The sequence below is a fragment of the Gigantopelta aegis genome, chromosome 6 (assembly GCF_016097555.1).
Source record: "Gigantopelta aegis isolate Gae_Host chromosome 6, Gae_host_genome, whole genome shotgun sequence".
Lineage (NCBI taxonomy): Eukaryota > Metazoa > Mollusca > Gastropoda > Neomphalida > Peltospiridae > Gigantopelta > Gigantopelta aegis.
This window is the reverse complement of record NC_054704.1, coordinates 64,737,950-64,752,237: the sequence shown is the minus strand read 5'-3', so window position 1 is coordinate 64,752,237 and position 14,288 is coordinate 64,737,950. Positions and strand designations below refer to the sequence as shown.

At 33.9% G+C, this 14,288-nt stretch overlaps 1 protein-coding gene across 5 annotated transcripts in view; it reads right to left on the bottom strand.

Annotated features, from left to right (window-relative positions):
- LOC121375402 (serine/threonine-protein phosphatase with EF-hands 2-like) overlaps window positions 1–14,288 on the bottom strand; it is a 133,393-nt gene that overhangs the window by 73,928 nt on the left and 45,177 nt on the right. For 2 of the 5 annotated variants that reach the window (XM_041502833.1, XM_041502835.1), the window contains exons 3-6: window positions 11,785–11,843; window positions 10,932–11,103; window positions 5,148–5,189; window positions 2,363–2,431 (exon numbers count right to left, since the gene is read on the bottom strand). In XM_041502833.1, coding sequence (XP_041358767.1) covers window positions 2,363–2,431; window positions 5,148–5,189; window positions 10,932–10,986 — 166 coding nt within the window. In that variant the 5' untranslated portion in view covers window positions 10,987–11,103; window positions 11,785–11,843. Of the gene's footprint in view, window positions 1–2,362; window positions 2,432–5,147; window positions 5,190–10,931; window positions 11,372–11,784; window positions 11,844–14,288 lie in introns of those variants that run through there. The other 3 variants (XM_041502836.1, XM_041502837.1, XM_041502834.1) reach the window with 2 other exon arrangements.

The following is a 14,288-nucleotide window of genomic DNA, read 5'->3' as shown; positions in this document are numbered from 1 at the left end:
GGTTTCTTCCATATTCCTAAAGAACAGCCTCATTTTGTAGTTTGGTAGTGACTTTGTATGTACATTTTTTGAAAAGGAATTCATTATGATCGTCTATCTGTCTGTCTGTCTGTGTGTCTGTGTCTCTCTCTCTCTCTTTCTCTCTCTCTGTCTCTCTCTCTCTCTCTCTCTCTCTCTCTCTCTCTCTCTCTCTCTCTCTCTCTCTCATGTTTCATTATCAGTTTACTGTATAACAAATAAAGGATAGGACAGAAACAAGGCGAACTTCAACCAATCTGTACATCTAGGATTTTTCACCTCGAAGATAGGATGCAGCTTAATACTGGTCAATATTAATGTGCTTCTATAAACAACTTCTTTAAAGTCACAGACATGAGTTTCAACCCATAAAAATGGACACTTTAAAGTTTTCTTAATCTATAAACCTGTAACACATTTGGACAAAGTTACAACAGGGTGAAACAAGAGTCTGTTACATTGAAACGGAGAAATGCCCTTAAAAATAGACTACAACTCTGTCTCTATAACCGATACTTCTCAGATGTAAGTCGATTTTAAAAAATAAGAAAAATGTTGTATTAGAAACACCAGGACGACCAGAAACACTTCGGTTGTACGGAAATGGATAATCTAAACAATAAAATATAAGTAATGTTTGATTTCAGTCATCATAAATGGCTCTAATAGTGAAAAATATGCTATAGTGTTTAAAAACTAGGGTCTGTCACTTTAATGATAGGTCACTGTAACAGCAAATTTTGAGATCCATGGTTTATATAAAACATTTGGCATCATATTTGAAATCAGCATTCTGAAAAACTTAAGAAATCATGTATTACAAGCCATAGTGTATTGAAAATACATATAATGTTGTGAAAAATTATATTCTTTGGCCAGCATTTTGAATTTTTGCCATTTACTGATATCAAACGTCAAGATAGGTACAAAATTCCATCAGATTTGGATTCTACAAACAAAATGACCATAGAAACATCTCTGCTCCAAAAAAAATGTCACAGTTCGCCTAACCCTGTTCATAGCTTCACCCAAACTATGGAGTTCCAATTCCAATTGTCAAATAACTATACTGGTGGCACCTAAGTCTGCGCATTTAAGCATTTGCTTTACATTTTAAAGTTAAAACAATAAATTTGATACTACTGAAAGTTAAAAATTAAATAATATTTTTTAAATTCAAGTAATGATCACTTTTTAGTGAGACACCCCTGTATTTACTCACCTGCATGACGGCACATAAGTCTGCACAGCAAACATTAAAATAACCACTTCTGTCGATACTGTTCACAGAAACAACTAACAGGTAATGGATCCAACTTTTCTTAAGTTCTAGACAACAAACACTTCCTGTTATAGTTGGTTTGAGGTTAATTTACATTATGAAAACAAGATAAATATAAATGGTGTTCCATGCTCCTTAGCTGGGATAACACAAAATGACTATATAAAAAAAAAACATTGACAAAATTTATTATCATTATTCAACAAAAGTTGTCTGCTATTAACTGTGTAAATGAGCACAAATAGTGTTTGTTAGCAATATAGGCAATCAATGATAATTATGAACCAGACTATAGCTAAAAATAGGCCATGCTGTAAGCTTTATAGACTGGCCAGCCATATTGGTTGTGTGTGTCACTCGGAGGGAAATTCAAAGTATGCTTGGATGTTTACGTTAACAGATAAAATAAAACATTTATTTCATTTATGGATTCATAAATTACAATAAGGTATGTATTGAAGCATCTGTGTAAATTTGTGTAAGTTGATCATCACAGCAGTGGGAAGACAGGTGATACAAAAACACGTTGATCGAGGCTGGCAAAATTATACTTTTAGTGCACTGATTCAGAGTCTAATGTTTGTAGCACTCAGTTTTTACTTTAATTCATGATATATATTTTTTCGTACATACAAAATTATTGGGAGGTAAAACCCAGTTTGGACTACTACAAGCATTAGGACAACAACAAACACCGTGTAAATACAGACACTGATATTTTAAATAAGAAAATGTATTTAATTTGTATGTTACGTCATCGAAAAGGCTCTATATTGGTCAGAAACATTTTACAATGGTTTTAAATTCAGGACTGTCCGTTTAACATGCTGGTTTTAAAATTGCACAAATCTGTTAAAAAAAATATAATTCTAAAAAATTAAAATAAATAAACAAATACAATGTAAATAAATCAATCAACTTTTAAAATAAAAATGATGTAAAAACAAATGTTTGTGTTCAACTGCCTGCCTTTATAGGTGAACAGTGAGAACAACTGCTAGTAATAGTGTTCCACTACCTACAGGTTAACAGAGAGAAGAACATAAGGGAGAGTTCCATTACCTATCTGTCTATGATGTTGTGGAGAGTCATCACGTTTACCCGTCTCAGTTCTATGTTTCACCTTCTGGTCTGTACAAGTGCAAATGAAAATGATGCAAATAAGGTTAGTTGAAACAAGCAGTTAGTATTGTGCCAATGAGCCGTATAAAGCTCTGTACAAATAAAGAATTGAATTGAATTATAGTCTCCACCAACGGGGAATCAATCCCAATTTCATGTAATTTCATGCTCAAATGTCTACTGATTTTAATAATATTCACAGAAATGTAAAATAGTTAATGTTGGACATTATGTTCATAATTTACAAAAAAGCGTTGATGGCCGAATGTGCATTTGACTCTATTTTTCAGAAAAACATTGGCTGTCTACTTAATTTTTTCTTTAAATCAAGCAGTATGGTTAATAAATTACAGCATAGACTTAAATTAAATATTAGTTTTAGTGCATTAATTCAGTTTTTTTCAATCAAATTGTTATCGATCAGTTTTATACATATATTCACAATCAAGATGTCGTTTTAACCATTGTTTTATGAATTAAATTAACATTGTTTGTTTGTTTCAAGACATAATGTAACATAATTAACATGTGCAGACTTTTGTGCCATGCAGATTCATGTGACATGAGTGTATTTAAAGTTGCAACCCCAATTGTCAAATGACTATTTATAGCTCTAAATCTGAATGACAAAAGCATTATCTGCAATCAAGACCATATCTCTGCACAATACAGAGGCGAATAGGTGTTTTGGCAAAATAGTGGCCGATTCCATGAATATCTATCTATCTGGTGCCTCATCTATAGGTGGACAGCCACTATCAAGGAGATCCTTCACTGGATACTACATCCTTCCTGCACTGCCACAAAGAGGACTGCCACTCCCAGACTAGTTGACTAAATCAAAACTAGCATCTAGCCCAGTCACTTAAGTGCCTACATCAAAACAGTCACTCAGTTACTTATAGGTCCACCCAAACATTTACTTAACTACCAACAGCAATATCACCCAAAATACTGACTCTGATATCTGCAGTTATTCAACTATCTGTAACTACCAAAAGCAGAAACATGGCTACCATCACATAAATAGTGCCAGTTAGTTATCTACAGTCCCACTCTCAACAGTGACAAAACAAATACATGTGTATGTATATAAGTGGTGCTCAGGTTGGCTTCAAGCAAGATATTACAACACCGGGGTGGGGAGGGGGTGCAGGTTAGAGAAGAAGCAGTAATATATTTGCTATATAACACATTTAACCTCAGACACCCAGTGTTTATTACACAATAATAGATATATTTTTAATTCTCATCTATTTGTTGCCTCAAAACTACTGCTTCCCTATTGGTCACCAATTTTCACAATAGAAAAATCAATGAACAGCGTGCATACTATTCAGCGCTAGCTCCGAGTGAGCAAAATATCTCGCCATATCTACTTAAACTTTAAAAATGAAAAAAAAAACCAGTTATTTTCTACTAAAATAATTATTGCATGAAATGTATTTGCAAAATTAAAATAAAATTTGCCAACTGTTTTTAAAATTTGCAATTGGAGAACTTGTCGAGTGCCAGAGCTAGTCCTGCTATTAATAACAAAAAGTGCTGAATACAGTGTATTACATTTTATCCTATAACTTACCTATGATATCCATGTCATAAACCCATGTGATAATTTATTTTATTAACCCGGTTAATAATGGTATGCAAATTTGCAAGGTCTCTAGGTAATGTGTTGCTGTGAATGGGTCATTTGCTTACAAGCCAACAAGATCCGTGTACCTGAGCGTAATGTTTTCAAAGATTTATTTAAAATGTGTGACGTCAAACTAATCTGTGCTGATCGTAATGACGTCATATTAACGATGGTGGCAACTTTAGTACTGTGATTTACTAAAACGTTAATTAAAATGTTATTTTAGAAGTGTTATAAGCGATCTAATTAAAATTAGCTCCACTATTACATGTGGATCGAACAGCAGCCCGTTGGAGCTCATGTCCAGTTGACCTTTCATTTGACCAATCAAAACCTTACTTGCAAAATCATGCCAGTGATTTGAAAAGAATTTGAAAACATTCGGGATTATGCCGAGGGTACACGAAATGATTTTGGTGAATTACGAAGTATGCTGAAAACTAATTGCAATATAAAATTTTATATAAAATAAGTTTTAAAACGAAAAAAAAAAACGTGATGGTATAGCCATAAAATCTCTTTATACTAGTATACAATCCAGAGTTTATTACTGCACTTTTCCCCCTGTTTTTTTCAATGTTGAAATAGACCAACAAGTTCGCCTATTGCATAAATAGTCTCGCCCGGTATTTTTAGAATTTGTATGCTCCCGAATAATGCTATAAAAGGCAAAGTGTAATTGGTCGATATTTAAATTGTTATTTATAGATGAAATGTCACCTGGACATGGGAGTCCACGTAATGCTGTTAGATCTACTGGCAGACCAAGTAGAGCTAATTTTAATCAGATTAATTAATTAATTATAACACATAAGATAAATAGAATTTGCTAGTCGTGTTTTTGAATATGTAAAATATCAACCTCATTTAGTTAATCGTTATTTGCCAGACATCAAAAATTAACCACAGCACAACCTTTAAAATAAATACACACTGCACATCTCTGGCAAAAACAACAATAACTAACAAACCGAGTGAAAATAGTGTTCAGCCATCTATCTTTAATGTGTTAATAGTGAGGATAATATAAGCTAGTGTTCAGTTACCTATGTTTGCATGTTGCTGCTTATGATCATAGTGATTACTTACGTGTCTTAACATCTAGACGATGCCTATGTTTCCCCTTCTTCCCTGTACATGTGCAAATGAAAATGCAAACGAGGTTAGTTGAAATATGCAGTTACTATACCTCACCCCAGTCCAGTTAATCAATTATTCATAGCTGTACCCAAACAGTAATTAATGTAATATTCATAGCTCCAAGCAGTCAACTGATAGCTCTACCACAACAGTCACTCATCCATAATTTTTAGCTCCAAACAGTAACTTTTCTGTTATTCATAGATCCACCCAAACAGTCGCTCATCTGTTATTCATAGCTCCACCCAAACAGTCACTTATCTGTTATTCATAGCTCCACCCAAACAGTAACTTTTCTGTTATTTATAGCTCCACCCAAGCAATCACTCATCTGTTATTCATAGCTCCACCCAAACAGTCACTCATCTGTTATTCATAACTCCACCCAACCAGACACTCATCTGTTATTCATAGCTCCACCCAAACAATCACTATCTGTTATTCATAGCTCCACCCAGTCACTCATCTGTTATTCATAGCTCCAATCAAACAGACACTCATCTATTTTTCATAGCTCCAACTAGACTTTCACTATTCTGTTATTCATAGCTCCACCCAAACAGTCATCCCTTCTTATTCATAGCTCCACCCAAACTTTCACTATTCTGTTATTCATAGCTCCAACCAATCACTTATCTGGTATTCATTGCTCCAACTAATTACTAATCTGTTATTCATAGTTCCACCCAAACAGCACCACTCAGCCACTCACAACTCCATTCATTTACTTAATTATTCAAAACTCCACCCAAATAGTATCTCAGATAGCCATAGCTCCTCCTCAAACACATATTGAGTTATCTAGTTTCACTTCATATCTATAGTTACTCAACAAATTATTACTTTACCAAAGCAGAAACATGGCTACCAACAGTCCACTCCAAATTATTATCTAAATATTTATTTATAACTCCACCTCAAATAGTCACAAAGTTATCTATAGTTCCACACAACAGTGACACAAATAAATAAGCTAAACAACACAACATTGTTGAGGTTCGAGGGTGGATGGGGGGGGGGGGGGGGGGGGGGGGGGGGGGGGGGCAATACTTTGTGCTAGTTTTAACAGGATTGTGAACAGAATTCATACTAGTATATCAAAAGTGCTGTTTATGCATTCTATAAAACTAATAATGACTGTATATCTGACTATAAAGTTCTATAAAACCACTGACTGCTCTTTGTGTATCAATGAAGTTCTATAAAACCACAGACTGCTGCAAGTGTATCTATTAAGTTCTATAAAACCAGTGACCATATTAATACACAAGGCGCCAATTTCATGCATCATGTTATACATTTACATACATGTGTGTGATTAGCACCTGTATCATACAGACAGTTATGTAATATCAAACAAGGATGAAAAAAAGAAATCTTATACATTTTGAACTATTAAAACATTTTGTTGGGTTAAATTGGTCCCAGGACACACAGCACTGACAAAATACTTTGCTTTTGACAGTTATTTATTACAACAACTTAGCACACTCTTGTTTACAAAGATTTCTAAACTATGCAGATACATGGTCAAAGTGATAATTACTATTAATATCCTGAGTACGAAACTACTAAAAACTACTAACTAAATACTCTAGACGTATTTCACATTATATACATCATGTATGTATGTATGTATTGATGTATGAATATCTATATATTGTATGTATGTCGAGGTTGACTGTTACATACATAGATATTAACGCACTGGCACCGGCGATAAATAAATCCTTTCTGGCCTCACAAATTGCCCCATGCCGTTGCTGGGACTCAAACCTGTGGCACCGAATCGCCCGCAAATTGCGAGACTAACCACGATGCGCTCTGTATGTATGTATGTATGTATGTATGTATGTATGTATATGTATATGTATGTATGTATAGATATGCATGTTTGTATAGAGATGAACATATATTTCCCACAGTGATTTTACATACACAAGACTAACTCAGTGGCCAGTAGTATCGGTAGATCTAAAAGACATAGCCAAATACATTTTGGGAAAGAAGGGCCAAGACATAATACATTTTGTGAGTATTTTAATTAAGTACAGAGAGGTCATGACACAAAGAGTTTAGAGATGGGAAGAATTTTCTTTTAAATTTCTATGAGCCGAATTTAAAAGTCAATTTGTTTGGTCTTACAAGCTTGTAACTATATATATTTACAATCCAGAGAGAACAAAGGCTTAATTTCTTTCTTTCTGAAGGTAGGCTTATTCAAAGAAATGGGTCTATTTCTGTTCCATTACAGTAAATGAACATCCTTGAGTTATTATTATAACTATACATAATGTAATGGAATTGTTTATATTTATATTCAGAGAGCATCATAAACATCCTGACAGAACAATTACAGACCTTGCAATCAATGTCATAGAGGATGGACAATCTAATCATAATATATGGATTAAATGTTTGCCTCATTGCTCATTTCTGGTCTGTATTCGTTAGTTCTATAATAATTCGAGAAAACCACTGGTGTAAAGTAAACAGAATGATCAGCATTATTTGTGTATTCACATTTCATAGAAGACCCTAGTATTTTTGCAACACTTCGATCCAGTGTTTCAACTAAGTAATAATCTAATGGAAATGAACCAAAGTGCTTGAAATAACAGGGCACTTATTGACTTAACTTAAATATAACAGTATGGTATGTTTGATGTACTGGTATTTTCTTTAATAGTAATAAAATAAGTAATTATTCAGCAAACAAAGTGAGACTCGTTGGGTTTATCTTTTAGGGATGCTAGAAATCCAGCCAATCAGAGGACATCCTGCAATGCAGTATGGCAACAGCACAAGTTTGAATCTGGCCTGTATGAAACAAGGGAATGTGCGTGGGGGGGGGTTCTCACTCGAGGAAGGAAGGAAATATTTTATTTAACGAAGCACTCAACACATTTTATTTACGGTTATATGGCATCGGACATATGGTTAAGGACCACATAGATATTGAGAGAGGAAACCCGCTGTCGCCACTTCATGAGCTACTCTTTTCGATTAGCAGCAAGGGACCTACGCACCATCCTACAGACAGGGTAGTACATACCACAGCCTTTGATATACCAGTCATGGTGCACTGGCTGGAATGAGAAATAGCCCAATGGGCCCACCGACGGGGATCGATCCCAGACCGACCTCGCATCGAGCGGACGCTTTACCACTGGGCTACATCACACCCCTCACTAGGATGAAAGTGTATGTTTTTATCAAACTATATAAAGGTAGAAATATGGCTTGTGCCCCCCCCCCCCCCCCCCCCTTGGAGGTTTCGACTGCCAAATAGAAGTTGTGTCCCCCTCCACCCTCCAGATATGGTTCCTACGGGCCTGAGAATGATTGACTAATGCTGATCAAAGTAATTTCTATTGATAATAGTTGGGGGTTTGGGTGAAAAACCAACTGTCTAGTTAAAAAGTAGATGAAATAATTGTTCTATAATGTATGTGGCATGAAATCTGAATGATAATGAATTATTTAGCCGATTGAAGTTGTGTGCATTACAAACTTTCTCAATCACTCAAATTCAAGAATCTTTATTAGTTTCTTTGACAGGCTGACCATCTTATACAGACTGTGTAATATGTTTGGGGTTTAAGCTATTATTCGCCAAATCACCAAATTGGAATTAAAGTGGAATTTGGAGACTATATTTCATTATTAATTTGCATAAAAGCTACTTCGAAAATCATGCATTGTCTATAGATTAATCAGAAAGAAATGTTTTATTTAACGACACACTCAACACATTTTATTTACGGTTATATGGCATCAGATATATGGTTAAGGACCACACAGATATTGAGAGAGGAAACCCGCTGTCGCCACTTCATGGGCTACTCTTTTCGATTAGCAGCAAGGGATCTTTTATATGCACTATCCTACAGACAGGGTAGTATAGACCACAGCCTTTGATATACCAGTCGTGGTGCACTGGCTGGAACGAGAAATAACCCAATGGGTCCACCGACGGGGATCGATTCCAGACCGACCGTGCATCGAGCGAGCGCTTTACCACTGGGCTAATTGAAACCTGAATTTGGTTACTGAGTTTCTGACCAAAAGAGCCAAATCGCTAATAATTATTTCGGTTCAGATTTAACAAAGATTTTTACTATAATCATTTTGTTACACAATAAATATTACTTATAAATCTTTACTTTTTTTTTTTTAATATGTTACATTTGATAGATGGTACATTTTTAAGTGTCATCTTTGTAAAGTAGAACTTTATATTTTATCAACATATGTGAAAAACAAAAATTATGATGTATAGAATTGACAATTATTTTGATAGTGATGAAGAAAAATAAACAAATATCACAATGTAAAGATCTCCATCCCATAGCTCATATGCAATTGTTCTTGGCACTTTATTAAACCTAGACTTGCTGATATCACTTTGAATGCTGAATTTTTTTTGTGTCAAATGTGTATTCGCAATGTTTCGTTTGATGATTAATTAAAAACAATGACATCTAATACACAGCGATTGAAAAAAAAAAGGAACATTTACCAAAAATGGATATGAATCAAAGTTACAGTCAGTTATGTCATATTTATTGTGCACAAAGTCAGAATTCTGCTGCCTTGTCCAGTCACAACTGCTGATAAACCATAAAACTTACAGTACTTGTTTGTCAATTAATATTGCCAGAACAGACCAAACCTTTATGTGGGTGGTATATTTCTTGAATATCATTACAATCATACAGTGCTTGTTTAATTTGTGTCATACAAAAATCTGTGTGTCAATATGTGCATTCTTTACTGAACATGTTTCCTATGGAACACTAGGCGATTGGCTGGAGTTTTAAGAGTAGAGTGATTTATCACCCACCTGATATTTTCAAAAATGTGAAGGACAGCTTGTGAAACTGAATATCAAAAATCATATTGTACATTTCGAGTTTTGGACAATATGAACATAGACTTACCTCAGAAAATGTATGACAGACAATATGATCAGATACTTATCTTAAGAAATATATGACGGAGAGCATGAACACATATGTGATTCAATAAATATATGACTACAAACATATTTCTCAGTAAATATATGACAGACAATGCAAACACATAATGTGACAAACAACAGGAACATATTATAACTAAGTAAATATTAAGGACCACATGAACATTGTCAAATACATAGCTAACTCAGTAAATATGACAGACAATATTAACACTGTAACAGATATTTATTTCAGTAAACATATGACAGACAATATGAACACACTTAACTAAAACAATATATGACAGACAATATGATCACATATTTATTTCAGAAAATATACAACAGACAAGGAAAATGAATACGTCATATCTCAGTAAATATATGAAAGACATTATGAACACTTAATAACTCAGTAAATATATGACAGACAATATGAACACAAAATAACTCAATAAATATATGACAGACATTACAAACACATAATAACTCAGTAAATATATGACATTATAAACACATAACTCGATAAATATATGACAGACATTATAAACACATAATAACTTGGTAAATATATGACAGACAATATGAAAACATAACAACTCAGTAAATATGACAGACATTGTGACACATAATAACTCGTTAAATATATGACCGATATTATGAACATGTAATAACTCAATAAATATAACAGACAATATGAACATATAATAACTCAGTAAATATATGACAGACATTATGAACACATAATAACTCAGTAAATGTATGACACATACCTCTCTCCGTTTTGTTCATCTCCGTGTTCACTTTGGAACTGGTAGTACACCCCATCACTGTCTATTGACATTGAGTTCACTAAAGTGTGGACAGAGATCTCGATGGATGAACTTCACTTCACGAAGGAAAAGCTCAGACGAAACAAGAACTGGCTGCCTTAAGCTTTGGTAGCTGTCAATGTGTGACAAGCCATACAAGAGTTACATTTCACTGAATTGATTTCAATTGAGCAATACATATACTACTCTCCCGTTAATTTTATTAAACTCATGGTGCAAAGCTGTTTTAAATTATAGAGTTTAGCAGTTAATCACATTCTTTTGACTACTTTTAATTACTGTCATTAAAGTAATTGGCAGATGTGCATAAATATCAATTACAAAAGCAATAAATCAATTAGAGTATAATTAAATGCTTTGAATGTGAAATAAAAACAGCATGAAAAAAACCCTATAATCTGTGTTTCATCTTAGTGAAAAACAAAAATTGGAAAAAACAAACAAAAGTGGTTAAATTGTTCAAAGTATTTCTATTAATATTTTTTTGCAAATATAATTGCTTAATGGAAAAATAAATAAATATGAAATATGTCAGTTACTATATTATATAAATTTTTTTTTAAAGAACTCCTTTAGTTATGACCACACAAATAGAAAAATTATATACCCTGACACAATAATTCCATTTGTCTGAGAAGAAATTGAATATCTAAGAGAAATATTGATCGGGAGCGGAAAGTTAATGACTTTCTGCCCGAGATAATTTTCATCACTCAACTAACACAACCCAACCCATCTACAAGACTGAACAATTGAAACATAGCCACAAGTCTTGTCCTCCGAAGACCTTTACCTTCATGTATGGTCTCAGTTTCTGTAAGTGATGGCCGCTTGTTTACTGATGAGCTTCAACTGAAAACAAAATCAATACCAGTGTTGGACCATTATCAAGAACTTGTACATAGATGTTATGAATATTAGAACTCCGTCCATTGCATAATCTATGAACGGCTATGAATACTTGATTAGCTCTAGTCTACACCTTCTGTGATTTTTGCCAGTAATACCAAACCATGCTGTGAGCAATCACTGGCGTTTTGATCATTAATATAACAGACAACACCTTTTTTTTCTCACACATTCATAGGACATATGATCAACACTCATAGCAAGTTGGGGTTTAGTATGAAAACTAGAATAAACCTAATATTTGTCATACACAGAATGGAAAATATTATGTTAATCAAAACTGAATCTCTGATGTAGAGTCCAAAAGATGTTTGAATACTGCAGATACATGACCAAATATAGCTTCTAATAAAACAAATGGATTCGAAATAGAGGTAGCCATTTGGTCAGATTTGACCCTATAGTTTAAAATTTCTCTGAAGTTTTTTCTTTTCATATTTATCTAAAATTTAATTAAAATTATCTTTATATTTATTTCAAGTTTTAACATTCTTTTTATATGTATCTGAAGTTTAAATTTCTCCTTACATAATTATCCAAAATTTTAAATGTTTTTTCCTATGTTTAAATTTTGTGTTATAATTATCTAATTAGTTAAAAATGGTTTTATCAATTTCTACTTCACAGTATATAATAGGTTGTTTAAGCTATCAAACAGTCACTTTGTAGTTGTCGATACTAGTGAGTTTTATGATCTAACATTGGAGGTATTTAATCCCAAGAAAGGGATCATTCAACATATGTGAGATATAATGACATTGGTTTTGACAATGAAAAGAATATTTTGTTAATGAAGCAAGGAAGAAATGTAAAAACACATTTTTATTTCTAATTATATGGCACTGGACATGTTTAAGGACCACAAAGATAATGAAAGAAGAAACCTGCTGCCTTTTCAATTAGCAGTAAGTGATATTTTATTTGCATCATTCCACAGACAGGATATTACATAGCACGGTATTTGCTACACCACTGGCTGGAACAAGAAATAGTCCAATGATCCCGACGACACATTGGCTACTCTTACCGAAGACAAGGACAGGAAAGGTGGGGATTGGGTAGGAGGAGGGGACCGCCTGCACTGGCAGGTGCAAGGGAGCACCAGCAGTCCGGCCGTAGCCAGTAACAGGCGGAGCGTGGTATGGTGCTAGGGAAATTTGGAATACCGAAAAGCCACAAGGGTGTTTTATTTGCACTTTCCCATAAATAGGAACTAACATAGAATGGTCTTTGGTGTACAAGACATAAGGTACTGGATGGATGAGTCCACTGAGGGTGATCAATCCTATGACCTGGATATTAGAGAAGCATATTCAGTAAGTCAGGGCTTCTAGAATTTTTCTAAAATCCACTAGCCATGGGATCAATGAATTAAAACATTTACTAGCCCAATTAAAAATTCACTAGCCCTACTTTACTTTAAGTTATACAATTTTACTAAATAATAGTAATAATCAGATATGTCACCTAAAGACACTAACACTGGAGGGTTGGGGTAGGTGCAGGATATTCATATTTACAAAAACTGCAACAGTTGACTCTTCTTTTTTTTTTCACTAGCCATTGGGCATGGCAATAGTAGTTATTTACTAGCACAACATTGAATATCACTAGCCATGGGAGTGGGGCTAACATAATCCAGAAGCCCTGAATAAGTTGTGAAGTAAAGCAATGAATGGTCAAACAGGATTTGGAATCCCATTTGGTATTTTAATTACTGGTGACTAATTATATACTCTTCAAAAAAAGTAAGGGAACTCTAATAAGAATTTACAATAGCCAAAATTGTAAGGTACATTAGCTGTGTGGAATGGTTATATGATAATAGTGAATTAATTGGGCAAACATTACAACCGGTAGTTCAGTATTACAGTAGGTTTTATGACCACCAAAGATCTTGAAGGACGATTGGGGTCAGAAGTAAAATTTGAAAGTTGACATTTTTTATCAGTAAATCGTAAATTCAAACAATACAAATGACTAAAAACAAAACAATAACAACTGTATGATCAACAGAATGAAAAAGATTGACAGAAATAATGTCCCACAGTGATTAATCGACCTTCCTGGAAATTGTCAAAATCGAGAATGACACCCCACACACGTGTAAAGGGCAACTGCGTGATGCATGTGCAAACTATGGAATGTGTTTCGGTGTGTTGATAAACAGACCTGAACGTTCTTAATTAGGATGTCCGTGGTCAAAACGTATGTTTTAATATTTCAGGTTCCCCTATTGTTTTTGAAGAGTATATTTCAACATTTGTAACTACAAATAGTTTACACCCTCTTTTTGCCTTATATCAAGGGGTACAGGAAATTGGTTATGACCTTTTTTTAATGTACTTTTAGATTTTTAGTCAACAATTAACATGACCACCTCTGTTA